The sequence below is a fragment of the Grammomys surdaster genome, unplaced genomic scaffold, assembly GCF_004785775.1.
Source record: "Grammomys surdaster isolate TR1022 unplaced genomic scaffold, NIH_TR_1.0 126271, whole genome shotgun sequence".
Lineage (NCBI taxonomy): Eukaryota > Metazoa > Chordata > Mammalia > Rodentia > Muridae > Grammomys > Grammomys surdaster.
In genome coordinates this window covers 5,975,281-5,990,322 of record NW_021621071.1, presented here as the reverse complement: position 1 = coordinate 5,990,322, position 15,042 = coordinate 5,975,281, and the positions used below count along the sequence as shown (strand labels likewise).

The following is a 15,042-nucleotide window of genomic DNA, read 5'->3' as shown; positions in this document are numbered from 1 at the left end:
ATTGAGTTTGAGCCAATGATAACAAGAACAACAAAACCCAAAACACCCCTGCTAAGAAAACCCAAACCTTCAGACCCATCTCCCTCTCCTTGTGCATGCGCAGTGCCTTAGAGCACACATACACTTTCCACTTCTTAATAATTTACCCGAGAGCAAATTCACTTTACCACACACGGCTTAGCCCAGAATACTTCTTTTCTCCATTTTTTTTTTTTTTTTTGCTGGACTATTTCTATTGCTCTGCCTCCAATAGTTTGCTGAGGATGGAGAGGGTCACAGCGTATATTCAGAGCTGAAGTGATGTACTCTACAAGCTCATTTAAGTGAGTTGATTTAGACTCTTCCGCAAAACCCTGACAGTAGAAAAAGCCACCATCAGTAGACCAAGATTATAAAGCTCACTTGCTCAAGAACTGGATGAATACGGCCAGACAATATGGAGACAGTGAGAGACCTTGGGATGCACAGCACAAAGTGGGCTCTCTCCATCCAATCCCACCCCCCAGGGCTCAGGAAACCCCATGGAAGAGGAGGCAGAAAGTGCCTAAGATCTAGAGGGGACGGAGGACACCAAGGAGACAGGGCCTACTAAACTTCCAGAGACAGAGGCCTGCACAGGTCTGGGATGGGCTCCTAGAGCTGAAAGGAGAAGCAGGCACGTGCTCCCATCCCTAACATGGAAGCTATCTACAGTTGACGACCACTCCAAATGAAAACTTTGTTTTCTCCAAGGGAGTCTCACGGGAGAAACCAACTGCTCTTCAGGTTAGGCTGTGTGCCCAGCAGAAGAAATGCAAAACAAACTCAATAGCACATTTGGAAATTCCGCCTCTCATGATGTCATGTCAGGGCTCCCTCCTTCCCCTCCTCTCTCTTCCCCTCCCTCCCTCTTTCTCTCTCTTTTAAAATTTGTTTTCCTTTGTAAGACACAGAGAGGGAATGAACCTGAATGGGAAGGGAGGTGGTAAGAACTGGGGGGTTACAGGGAAGGGAAACTGTAATACAGATATATTGTATGAGGAAATATTTTTAATTATAGGGGAAAAAAGGTAAAATTCAGTTTTCCCCTATGCAAGATTAGGTGGCAAATGAATCAATATGCTGTGTCCACTAGAGGGCAATATTTCTCTATATTGCAGCCAGATGAGCCTGGCACTGGCAACAGAAACTGATTTGAGAATGCCCCATGCCTCTTCCTGCATGAAGTCTTGCTAAATGGGACAGCGCTTTAATTTGTAACATATTCACACACACAAAAAGAGACAATCAGTTTAAAACGAACTTAATTTTGCTCAAGCTACCTGCCTGTGATGATACATCATTTTTGAGTGTCCTGTTAAACAGAGGTCATGTACCACCTACTGAGAGCAGGAGGGCACCTCCCTCCAAAGAAAAGCAATGTTCAGGTAGCCTGTAAGATGCACACAATCCCATTCTGATCCGTATGGCACATTTCAAGCAGCATCTTGGGTGAGAGCCTGCCTGCAAGGCAAACCCTGACACAGTATCTAAGATTCAGAGCTGCTCTCTCCAAATAGGAAGCTAGGCTTTCCCTGGGAACTCTCTGCACCTGCCCTGATTAAAGTAAATCTTGAAAAAAAAAAAAAAGCTACTTCGCCTAGTTCTGTCACCTTGTACATGGAGGTCTGGAGTAGGATCCCCTAGCAAAGCCGGACAGGACCACTCCTTTCATAAAGAAAGTACTCTCCAAAGGCAAAGCTCCTACTCAACCATGAATAAAGCAATCAGTGAACAGGAGTCTCAAAAATGATGCTAAACCATTTCCACCACTTCAGGGTCAGGATGACAAGAACATGATAGAACACCTGCCGAGGGATGGAGAGATGGCTCAGTGCTTAAGTGCATGTACTGTTTGTTCTTTTAGAGGACCAGAGTCCTGCTCCCAAACTTGAGTGGCTAATGCCACCTGTAACTCCAGTTCTAGGGGACCCAGCACCTTTGGTCTCCTAGGGCATGCACATCCACTTCCAAATGTGACACTTCCCATCTGCACACAGTTAAAATAGAGCCACATCTTAAAGAGATCTCAGCCTTACACGGCATGTAGGAAGCACACTTAATTCTCTCTAAATATTCAGGTCATAATCTGAATGGCCGGAAGAGTTCCCAGGGTAACTGGATTTGTTCTCTCCACGGCAGGTGTGGAGATGGCTCCCGTGTGACTCATCCCAGGGTCCAGGATCCAGGATCAGGCTGAGGGTTCTCGGACATAAGAGGCTGGGTTCAGGGAAGGGCTGAGAGTCTGTTCTAATCAGTCTCACAAGGCAGTCTCACAAGGTGGACTGGTAGCGAACACACACAGGAATAGCACTCATTGGGACCTACGCTGTCATGGTTTCAAGGTGTGACAAGGGAGGAATGGGAAGGCAACCTTTGAAACGGAGCAGTTGTAGTGATGTCTGGTAGCATCCAGTCCCAAACTGGTGGGCCACCCAACCACGGAGGCTCAGGCACTGAGGCTGGGACCATGCTTGCCAATACATGATGGTCAGAGTTTAGCAAAACTTCTTGTTTTTATAATTTTTAAGAAATTATGTGTTTGGGCTGGTTATATAAGTGGTGGAACACTCACCAGACATGTGTGAGGCCCTGGGGTTGCTTCTGTCCCTTTCCCCTAAATCTACCGCTGCTAAACCTACCTCAGGCACACTCTAACCCTGGCTCTATTTTAGTCTCCTGAGTTTGTATCTGATGCCATTGTCCTTTCTTATTGTTTCATTTTCTTCACGATTTGCCTAGAGACAAAAGCCCAGCATTTTTATCTCTACTTTCTTAGTCTCTATATTTTTTTAAAAAAATATTATTAGGAAATACAGACCTCTCTTAATTGTTTGTTAAACTTTCAGAACCCCGACTTACCTCATAAAAATGCATTATGTCTGTATTGTACAAATAAAGTGGAAATTAGCTTGTCATTCATTGTCAATGAGAGTTTATATGGGTTCCCAATGTTCCTCACATTTCTGGGTATCCCCTTCAAATTTATTTTTAAATAAAATTATTATATTAAAAGCTATCTAAAAGGTCAAATATTATCACCTGTGTCATCTAGGTGGTGGTGGTATAGATGGTTAAGTGGTAACTTTGTAGCTATAACCTCTAGATGTGAATCTCCAGTCTATTTTTATTTCTTTGTTGTGCTGGCATGCGATCCAGTCTCTCCAGGTCTCAGCTCACTTGCAAGAAAGAACAAGGGACGCCCTTATTATTCTGCCTCAAGGGATGCTGGGAAGATCCTGTGAGATAATACATTAAGAGTGGCTGGCCTAGGGCAGACCGATGTCCTGAATATATGTCAGTTGCCAGTGTTTGCCTTTTCCAACAGCAATGAGAGTTGCTGACTGGAGGGCCACTGACACACCTTCCCGGAGGCGTTTCACCCCTCTGCTCACAGCACACAGATCCAGATCGCCTGGATAAAGCAGAGACTCGCCTCCCCTCGTGCACCCAGAATGCTTTGTGCTCAGTTTTGATTTGAGTTTTCTTTATCGTTACTAATATCGCCTCTTGCTGAAGCTTCTTTACTGTGCTCATTTTCCCTACCTTTTATGTCAGATGAGCATTTGAACTCTAGAACAAGAAAGATCAGGTAGGACAAGAAAGCTGGGACAGACAACAACACGCATGCCGGGAGGCAATGGCTAATGGCTAGCCACCTTGAGGGGTTTAGTCTGCTTCACAAAGTTCCATTTTCCTGATTTAAAATCTGAAAAGTCCTCTGAAAGTGTAGTGGGAAATCTGAGAAGGAAAATGACAGTGTGGCAAATGTACCTGTTTTCTCATTATATTGTTTTTAATTTGTTTTAATGGAATACAGGATTATGTTTGAATTCTTTCCTCAAAAGGTGGTATAATCCAGTATTTGTTTGGGGACAGGCTGCTTGTTCTTCAATTGTGTCTGTCTCTCTAAGAGTCCAGAAACTTATTACAGTTACTTTGCTAATAAACTAAACTCATGAAGCACGCTTCTTTGACACACACTATGTGAATTTCTTCTTCTATGAAGATGAACTGAGATAAGGCATATGAAGAAAGAGCTTGTGAGTCTTCCTGGGGTCTTTCCTTCTACGTGTGTTTGCCTGTACTGCATTGTGCTAGGATCCTTTATACTGTCAGGTGGAGCAAGTGAGTCAGGCTGATAGATTGTGCTCAATGGTGCACACGCTCCACGGGAACAAACGGCGTTTATTCTAAGGAGATGATGCAGAACATGGGAAATGGCCTGGAAAGATCAAAGAAACCTGGAATAGGAACTTAATTGTGCTAGAACTGGCAGGGCAACCCTCAGAAAACACGGTGCTGCTGCTGCTGTCCCCCTCAGATCACCTCTGCTTGACTAATGCTCTTATCTTCTTCCTTGATCCAGAGACACTGGCTGTTAAATGTATCTGGTGGCCACGTTCTAGGGAGTCACCCTCAGGTGACAGGAGTTGACCAGAAGTTATGTCCCCAGGCATCCTGCAGTGGATGGTTGACTGGTGTGAGGGAACAGGTGCCAAGCTCATTTCCCTGAAGGTGAGAACTGTCCATGAGTGAACATGGATGATCCAGGGCCCCCCACGGGGTCCCCACTTGTCCTCATCTGTGCTCTGTACGCCTGACAGGCTTCTCCGTAGAGCATCCTTTCCACAAACCACATGGACAAGAATCTGTGTCTCCAGCTAAGCTTCCACAAACCCCTACCTATGACCTCAGAGCAGAGTTGAGATTTCACGGCCATTGGATAGGAAGCGCAAGACTTGATTCTGCTCTCATGGTGGGGGTTTGTTTAAAGAATTCAGGCTTAAATTTCTAGAGTTTTTAATACAATTTATGCCCTGGCATTCGCCCAGTCACGATCTTTATTCATATCTCCCGCACAGGGATCAACAGGAGAAGGATTAAACATTTTCAAAAATCTTTGTGTATCAAAATGTATCCACCAGAGGGAGGAGGGGACAGAAGCCAGGACATTTGACTATTCCAGGGGAAAAAATATAATTAAGCAAAGGAGTTAGGCTTGAGTTTGGGACAAGAGCACGAATCATTTTATTGGCATTTTTTCATTGCTTTTGTTACTGTGGACATATTTATGGCTCTGACAGTACTCTTCTAGGATTATCTAGGTTGAAATTCTGAGACACATATGATCCTAAGATGGCAAGTCACTTATGAAGATCAAACAAACCACATTATAGTATGCTAAAAAAAAAAAAAAGAAGCTACAAAGTACCAATTCCCTTGAGGCACCTTTTGTTTGAGAGAAGAAAGCCTCTGCTAACGTCATAGGTTTGCCGGCCCATTAACTGATCATAGGGAGGGTAAGTTAGGAGAGAGACTGCTTCTTGTCTATAGTTGTCTAACTCTCATCTCTCATGTTTCGCTGTTCACAGAAAACCAAGATGGAAAAAAATTGAAAAACAGTGCGAGTACACCAATTCGTCTGTTGATTTCCTGTGCTCAAAATCAACCTCCAGTCATGCAGCAGGCCAAAGAGACAATCCACGGGCCTTTCATAGGTATGACTATCGTCTTCTTCCCACTGGAAAAACCATGTACCTTTTAGAGTCTTCACAGGGTCCCTTGTTTTCTGGACCCTTGAAATTCAGCCAGGATACAATTTCCTTGAGACTTAAGGGAAGGATTGGGGGATGACAGACATGGAAAAAAGGGGAAGGAATACAAAGCTAACTGGGCCTCCTGCTGCACTAACTATGTGATTATCGTTATCTTGGTTAGCTACTGCAAGAGCAAGGCTGCGGGTTCACTCTTCATTACAGATGAACAGTCTCAAGTCACACGAGTAGTAGTTTTGAAGCCCCGAAATCCGTCTAAGCCCCTGACTCACCACAGCAAGGGGATATATCTATTAAACAACTATAAACTCATAGTTCGATGATTTGATATTCAATGGCCAACTTTTAAAAATAAATGTACATTTATAAATGATATAGACATAGATGCATAGTGACTAGGATAAGAAAAAAAAAGCCCCAAATTCAATGGACAGGTGACAAATGTGTATGATTTCATCCTGCAGGGGTAAAATCTATCAGTGTTGTGGAAAAAATGTCAACTTGATGAACTCATAAACTATAAGCAGCCAATACTTGCAGATGGGTGGAGTCGAACCAGAGGATAAAGACAAACGTGATTTTAGATTTTCTTTTCCTTCTCAAAGTCATCAGACCATCTCATAAGGATTGATAACTTTACAATACCCTTTGAAGTAAGGTGAAGCTGTTTTATAGATGGGGAAACTTATACCGCAGGGGATTTAATCCGCTGAGTGACTTCTGTAACTAATGTCAGAGATTTGGCTCTGTAGTTGATCATTAGTCTATTTGTTCTTAGGGAAATTTCTTTAGAAAACATGAGGTGTCCAGATACAAAGGGAAATTAATTAACTCTGTAATTCTTTCTGAGTGTCTGCTATGTACGGGGATCCCAGGAATCACCTAGAGCTACAGTAAGTGGCTAAGATTCAGTCTGGGTAAAGGGAGAGGGTCCATCACTTCAGAACAATGATCAATCTTTTTTTTTCCTGAATGATTCTTCAAGAAAAAACCATACCTAGGCAGTGCTGTCTTTGTGAGCTCACCCTTGCTACACATCCCTGTGGGTACGGAGAGGCCACATGGCCTCTGGTAGGAGGTAAATTTTACGCTGTGCCTTGGAGACTGCAGACGACAGAGAGAAGAAGCAACAGATAAGAAGATTCAAACTTCAGGAGAAACACAGGACGTGGAAGAAGGTGAGAAAGGGAAGAGACTGGAGGAGATAGAGTGTTTTGGGGCCAGGAGCTAACTGTGAAGTCCCCGCCCCCCACCATCCCATGACTCATGGCCACGCCCCCAGGGTCATGACCACGCCCCCAGGGTCATGACCACGCCCTAAACAGATTTGGAGAGAAAAAAATCAGAATTAGGTAGTTTAGGGTCTCCCAGGCAAGGATGTCTTGTCTTGTAGGTGATTAGGGGGACTTTTCATAGTTAGTAAGAGATGTTTTAGGAAGATAAGCCTGAAGAGAATACAATATGATTTAAAAGAGGAAAGACTTAGATTTAGGCAGAGGGGATAAAATAAAAGAGTGTATGTGGTGTGTGATGTAGATTATTTCTTATGGCATTTTTATAATCAGAAAATTCGGTTCAAAGATGAAATAATGCAAGCCAGACCCAGGGTGAGGAGTCTATCAAGAATGAGAGAGCAGAGAAGGAAGAATCAATAGAGATAAAACAATTACATCTAAAATTGAATGGATTTCCAATCTTCATATTTTCAGTGTATACTTTCATATTTATCTAAGCATGTACATTTAGTCTCTGCGTCTTATTTTACTTACATTTAAACAAAATTATATTATTGATGATAACAAGAATGAGAGATTTATTTAGCATGGCCCAAGAGCCTTATGGGACAGTTGATTCATAAGGCAGCCTTTATGATCTCATGGCTTTATGGCCGGGCTTTTATGTAATAAAGAGGTTATTACTTTACGTCAGGACCAAGCTCTGGAAAGGAAAACATGAGGCTTTCTAAAAGGCAACTTTAAAATACATAAGCACAAAACCTTAAGGCTGAAAGATGAAATGTCAGAAAACTTTTTTTTGACTGTATAGCATGTTGTACATGTATCATATTTTATCGCTCTGAGAGGGATCCACTCTGCCATGTTGGCAGAGATAGATGACAGAAAGATGGGAGGGGAAGCAGAAGAGGAAGGAAGGACTGACACAATGAGCAAAGTGTTTCCCTGCTGGGAGTCCACCTGAGAATTATTTACGAAATCCATTCATTTCCAGAAGTTCCTGCTCTCCAGAGATTACACTATCTATATAAGAGATAAAGTGATCATTAAACAATATGTATGTCCTCCGGAAGAGCAGAGGCTATTGGCTCTGGCAGGTCAGCTAACTGAGAATGACAAAGCACATAAGTGTTCCCTAGGCAACCTATGCACATCAATTGTTTGGACCAATGCAGAAGGGAGCAGAAGAGAAGTTCCCAGGTTAGTGCTGGGCTCCATGGGTGAGGCATAGAGTCATCATGAGGAATGACCATGAGTCACTCCAGAGGATGTGGTTCGTGAACTTTCTCCCCATTTTTTCCAAGCGCCATTCCTCACCTTTGGACTGTTCTTGTTTTCAAGCTGTCAAGCTGTTTGGTGTTTTATTGCTTAAGGAAGAAATGTGAAAGCAGAAGGCAAAGAAATGTGGGCTCTGTCTTTTGAGTTTCAAAGGTCAAGTCCTTAGTGGAAAAACACATCAGAGTGTGTGGGTGCCAGATGAAGGGAACTATGAAACCAACACGAGTAGAGATTTTTATTCACAAAGTCAGAGAAGGAATCCATGGAGGGAGACGTGTTTGTTGGGATGACTTGAGAGCACACGAATGGGCAAGACACTATCTTTCATGACTGATCCCTGGGGATGTGGAAGATCTTCAGCAGAGGGACCTTGACCCCTTGAGAAGGGGCAGTAGGGATGGAGTCTTGGCATAAAGTTTCCTAGATTTCCACTTGAGGTATAGTAGTCAGTAGTAAGAATATGATAATACCTCAGAATATGTTGGATACAGTCTAGAGAGGGGAAGAGAGGGAACATAAGAAAGTCATCACTAGATTCAGAGGAACTTGCATGAATAGAAAGAAGGAACAAGTGGCAACAGCCATGGGTGACCTTCTGAGGGTAGAGGGAAGAAATGGATATTTTATCAAATAATGCTTTGGATGGATAGCATCAGGGCAGATGAATCTCTTACATTTTATATTGAGAAGGTCCTTTCAAAAATCTAGATGGAATCCCCAAGCAACAGAGGTCAAGGTAGAGTCAATCAGAAAGCAGCAGAGATCAAATTTCTGCCATGTAGGTTGAATGGGCTCTAGAACAAAAGTTTGGTATGAGTTACAGAGAGATACAACTTTATTTCTTACTTCCTTGATGTATAGACACAGATTCATTGTTACTGCGATGGTGGTACTTTCTAATAGCAAATAGGGATAGGGAAAAGAAAGATGGCGCCTCGGCAAGTACTTGAAGAGTTTGGTACAGTGCCTGGAAAAACACTTCAGTAGCCAGATGGGATGTGTGTGGGTACTTAGCAGGAAATAAGGTTGGACAGAGGCTGGCATATTCCTTATAGAGGAGCTATCAATTTCTTCCAAAATAGAGACGTGGAAATACTGAGGAGTTTAAAAAGAATGGTATTCAAATGTATTTTAGAACACTGCTGCCTGAGACGTCTGGGGATGGACTGGAGGAGAACAGAGGATGAGGCAGGAGGGTCAGCGAGGACTCTGGTTGAGAGGAATGTGAAATCTCAAATCCTCAGTGGTGATTCGGTCAGCAAGAAGGGGCTCCTAGGAGAAAGGTGGCAGATCTTCACAGTGTTTACATATACCATGAGAGGGGAAGGAGAAAGGAGGTTGAGGATATTTTCAGGTTCCTAGGATTCAGAGTTCACCAAGAGAAATGCCTTGAGGGAGGCTGTGAGTTCTGTTTCTGAGCATCCTCTTTTGTAATATCCCAGGAGAAGCGCATGGGTCAGGATCTCTCTAAGAGTAAGCATAGGAGTGAGGAATGGATGTGGTTAGATAAGACAGGAAGCAGAGGGGTAGAGAATGAAACTCTGAGGAGGGCTTTGATAAAGTGGTCACTCAAACTGTCTAGTAGACCCTAGGAGAGATGCTAAGGATTGGGCAGCCCTTCATGCTAGACAGAAAGAAACATGAAGCATGCGTTTTGTATTGGGTAGTTAGACCATCAAAGCATCAACTAATCAGAACATGAGAGATAAAGAGGACGGAATGTGGAAAACTGACAGTGTAGAAACTCTAGTTCTTTAGGGGAAGGAAGCAAAGACCAGAGTCAGAGGGGCAATGACCTAAGAGAACAGAAGTTCTTTGATACAAAAGAAAACTAACTTTTAGGGGGAACAGAGAGCAAAGACTTGATGAAGTATGCTCCTAGGTTAGGAAGGACTGGGAGACTTGTGGAGGGAATAGATTTCTCCTGCATTGAGAGGGGAAGGCATTGGGAGTAGGGGATGCTGGGACAGATGTAACTATAGACCAGGAGACACGGAAGCTGTTTAATATGTTTAAGGTTCTAGCCTTTTCTAATAGCATTTCCATGTAGACCACAAATATATTTGTAAGATACCACTTGATTATCCTCTCTTCTCAATGTGTACTCCAATTAAATGAAGACATGGATCTTTAACCGTATGTTCCCTGAAATCTAAACATGCTAAGGAGGTGGTCCACAAGGACAGGTGGCTACAGCTCTCTCCTGGATGATGGTATGCTGACCTTGCATAGAATTAGTAGTGCACGGTACTAATTAAAATTAGCCAGTTAGGAAAACCCATTCATTACTGTCTTTGCATCTTCCATAGTGCACCTTCCCCTCACTGTCTATATCCAGGCTGACCTTTCTTCCTACTCTGCTTTCAGATCATCCCTGGTGCTCAGATCTCTGCCTCAAGGCTTCTCTTTGAAGTGCCGGAGACTGGAGACTGGAAAGAAGCCAAGAAGCCAGCTCATCCTTTCCCAGTTTAGAAGGAAGTGAAGGTCAGACGAACCATGAGTTTGTGGGTCTACATCGCAGGTCTCCCGACCCCATGGTACTATCAAGAGGAAAGGTCCGCCCCACCTTCATTTCCAGACCAAATCTGAGAAAGACCATTGAGCTATATTCAAGTGTGAGGATGTCACTTGAGGGCTGGGGTAGAACTGTCAGGAAGGCATTTTGGGGGAACAGAGATAGGAGGAGTGATTTGTCTGTTCTCTGTTTCCCTCTGGAGTGACATCAATGGTTTGTTTACCAAGTCTTTATAGCAAATCACAACAAATTCCTCTCCGGTCATATCATTCACAATACATTAAAAGAACTTTAGATCTTTTCTTTTTGAGACACAGTCTTAGACAGTAGTTTAGGCTGACCTGGAACTTACTATATAGCCCCTAAACTTGTGGTAATCTTCTTGTTGCACCCCCTTAAGAGCTGGGATTACAGGTGTGAGCCATCACATCTGGCTAAAGTTCAAAGACTTGAATGATGTAGTTTGTATTTTAGAGTATTGAAAGCTCTAAGCTGTACTTCACTGAAGGGTGTGTGTGTGTGTGTGTGTGTGTATGTGTGAAATATGACTGTTTCCACAGGACATGGTGATAAGTCACTGGAAATGAACACGGTGTGAATGGAAACCCAAAGACAACAAAGCGGAGACCTAGGAGAGGAAGTCTGTGTCCTTTTAAGTTTTTTGTGTTCTCACACCTCCTGGTGTGCAATGCTGGATACAACATAATTATGTTTAAAATACAAATAAAATTTGTCATGGGCGGCCGGAGGACATACAGCTCACTGATAGATGACGTCTGTAACATGCATGGGGCACTACAATCAATTCCACGCACCACCAGAAAATAACAGAATTATTTAAGAAAACTATGGGAAAAGTTTAATTAATATTTGAAGGAAGGAAAAAAACAACAACCCTTCATTATGTACTTTGCATAATCTAGTTCCCCTGCCCGCTACGGGACTTGCTTTAAATGGAAGTGCATCACAGGGATAAGTTTGTAAGAAAGAGAGATAAGTGTAACAAAAATATAGATCTTGATATGTAATTCTTGTTGTGGTTGAAGGAAACAGAAAGGAAACTTTAGATGAGTTAATTTGTGGCCCAGATCCCTCCTACATGACGTCATGACGTCATGACGTACAACACCTTGGGAATCTGAAGGAAACACTTGCATTTATTAGCAACTCTTGTACCACGTTTGCACATAATTAAATGTTCGGTTAGTGGCCCTTGATAACAACTGGTGGCAGAAGCCACCCCTGAGATGCAGATGAACTTTGAGTCTATGCAAGCTCATAGAAAAAGATGTCCCCAAGCACACTGAGACTCATTTGGGTGACGAGAAACCTACTTCCTGGGGCCTGTCTCGTGGTGAATGATTCTACCTCATGGTCTGTAGGTTCTGGTTGCACCCTTTTTTAGCGGGAGGAAACTTTTCAGAAACAAAGCAAAAAACAAAAACAGTATTTCGATGTGATCTCAGTCAAGGCTCTTACCGTTCCTGGAGTCCTATGGGCTTCATTCTGAAGGGAGAAGGGCAGACCGAGGTGGAGGTGGCGTTTCGAATCTCAGGAGTGCATTGGCCTTGAGGGTCCACAACCACATTCAGCACCTTGGGCGCCTGATCAGGCTGGACCATGCTGTGGGTCGTCTTGGCCTCTGATTGTGCTTGCTGGAGTGCAAGGGGTGATAGGTGGATCTCCTGGTTTTTCTCTTTATCTTGTCTTAAGGAAAGCTGAAGCCTTTCTTTTAACCTGTAAATAATCTACAAAAAGAGACATAAGGGCTTCTGTGAGATTTTTGTGTCCTAGACAACACAGAGAATATGATCTCTCTCCTACTTCAGAAGACACATCAAAATGTACATTAGCGATAAAGTAGGCCCAGCCCCTAATGTAAGTTCTTGGGTTTTGTGGTACTGAGACCATTTCCCTGCAAAGGATATGTTGGGTACATAAATAAAGTCAAGCCAAAAATAATCAATCACCACCCCGCAGAGCACTAATTGCATTCAGTGCAGGCATAGGCTGGAGGTGGGGACGGTGCAGAGATCAATTGGCTTTGACTGGTATTTCCAGTTGGGTTGGACATAAATCTTGAAAGTTTGTGCACGTGAATATGTTCCTCAAGGATAGATCCAAAAGGAAATTTAGCGATCATTCTACAAAGATGCCGGATGACAGTTTGATCACAGGAATTTCTTGAAAAGGGAGGCGTTTGGAAGGAAGAGCTACAAAACATGAGCCCATGATCTTTACAGAGTTAGAGGACTGCATCCATTTACAGCAAGAAAGCAAGACTTATAAAATGTTAATAAAAGAATAGTTACTCTGTTAGAAATCCACTCTTAACTTGGTAAACAAGTTATTAGTCATACAACCACTTGAGAATCTGTTTTAATAGTAGGCAAAGCAGCCATGTAGGGCATCTATCAAAGACAAAGATAAAAGTATCTTTCTGTGTTTTATGGGTGTTGATGTTTTGCCTGAATGTGTGTCTGTCTACACATGGCTGTGTACATGGCTGGTGCCTGAGGAGGCCAGTGAAGTGTGCTGGATTTCTTGGAACTGGAGTTAGAGATGGCTGCGAACTACCACGTGGCTGCTGGGAATCGACAGAGCCGATAGCATCCTTTAGTGGTGCACAGGACAGAATTAGAGGTTGCTTGTGATATTGAGCAGAAGAAATAAACAAAACTGGCTGGGGCGATGGCTCAGTGGTTAGATCCACTTGCTCTTACAAAGGACCTGGGTTTCATTCCCAGCACCAATAAGGTGACTAACAATTGCCTACAACTCCAGCTCCATGGAATCCGTCACCCCCTTCTGGCCTCAGCAGAATCCCACATGCATGCAGTGCACGTGAACTCAATGCAGACATGAACATACATAAACTAGAAGATCAGTCTTTAAATCAAGAATTAGACAAGGATAAGAGAAAGGCTTCAAAGCTGTCAGTTTTAAGGATTTGCTTGTATGGATTGAAAGGTGGTTTCCTTAAAGAAAAAGAAAACTATGTACATGTCAGGAATAACTAGAAGGAAACACCATACATTGAGCTGCTGGGAATTTAAAAAAAAAATCACTTTTTAAATGTTCATTTTCTCATAACCTGGAAACTATAATCTTTAGCAAGGGAAAAATGAAATTTTAGATTTTTTTTTTTTAGAATAATGATATGTGCTTGTGATCTTAGCACGTGGGAGGCAGATATGGTAGGATTCAGGCCAACTTGGGTTTTACAGTCTCCGAATCCAAACAGACAGACAAGTACACCTACTTCAGTGGGGCATTTCTACCACAAACATTACTGCACAAGGGGAAGACAGCTGTCAACGATTAGAGTTCAGCTTCTTTCCTTTACAGTGACTACTTTCAAATAAGTGTACTGTGCTTTCTTGGAGCTATAGAATAATAATAAAAAAATGCCACAGGGGAGTGCCTTTAACATATGTATAGTGCCTAATACCTTTAACTTTCTGTTCATTTACAGTTTCCATCTATACCTGTACCTATACCTATACCTATACCTATACCTATACCTATACCTATACCTATACCTATACCTATACCTATATCTATCTTGCCACCATTCTGCAGAAACAAAAGCCACAGTATGACGTCACCAACTGGACGGCACATATATGGAAGGCTTGCTGTGTCAGGCTAAACACAGAACTACTGAAAGACGAGTCAATATTATTTGAAGTGGGATATTATCTGTAAGTTGCAAATCAGGCATTTTCCGAATGAAGAAATAAAGGCATCCATATAGGATCCATTTCACACAAGGAGTGATGTCTATATTTTCTAGTTTAAGTTCCCCACATAGGAATGTAATATGTATGTTTGGATATTTGCTTACTCGTTCATATTTTCATTTTGGAGACATATTCTCCTGCGAATCAGGAGTCAGGTACAGTTGCTCCCAGTTGTCCTTGACGTCTCACTTCTTTTGTTTTGTTTTGTTTTTGTTTGTTTTCCGAGACAGGGTTTCTCTGTGTAGGCCAGGCTGTCCTGGAACTCACTCTGTAGACCAGGCTAGCCTTGAACTCAGAAATCTGCCTGCCTCTGCCTCCTAAGTGCTGGGATTAAAGGTGTGTACCACCACCGCCCGGCGCAAGCCACTTTATGATTACATGAGTGTAATCAATATCTGGTCTAAACTCCTTCTCTGCTGCAGACAGTTCTATAGGGAAACATTGCCTCGTGATTTATAATCATAATCTATTTCACCTCCAGCTTTTAACCCATCTCAGTGTAGCTTGCATATGAGCTGATTTCTATAGCACTAATTAGGGGAAAAAATCAGAATCTGGAAAGGGCTTAATGTAAATATAGCCCTTAAAAATACTCAGAACACTGGACTGATGGATAAGAGGTGTGGAGGAAGATGAGATGCTGTCTGGCACTAAGGCAGCTTTCATAGATTTTAGCCACAAAGCAGTGGTTTATA

General features: G+C 42.7%; 1 protein-coding gene across 5 annotated transcripts in view; it reads right to left on the bottom strand.

Annotated features, from left to right (window-relative positions):
* Positions 1–15,042, bottom strand: part of Ptprr (protein tyrosine phosphatase receptor type R) — a 239,909-nt gene that overhangs the window by 72,003 nt on the left and 152,864 nt on the right. For all 5 annotated transcript variants that reach the window (XM_028759010.1, XM_028759012.1, XM_028759011.1 and 2 more), the window contains one exon: positions 12,084–12,352. In XM_028759010.1, the coding sequence (XP_028614843.1) occupies positions 12,084–12,352 (269 nt within the window). The remainder of the gene's footprint in view (positions 1–12,083; positions 12,353–15,042) is intronic.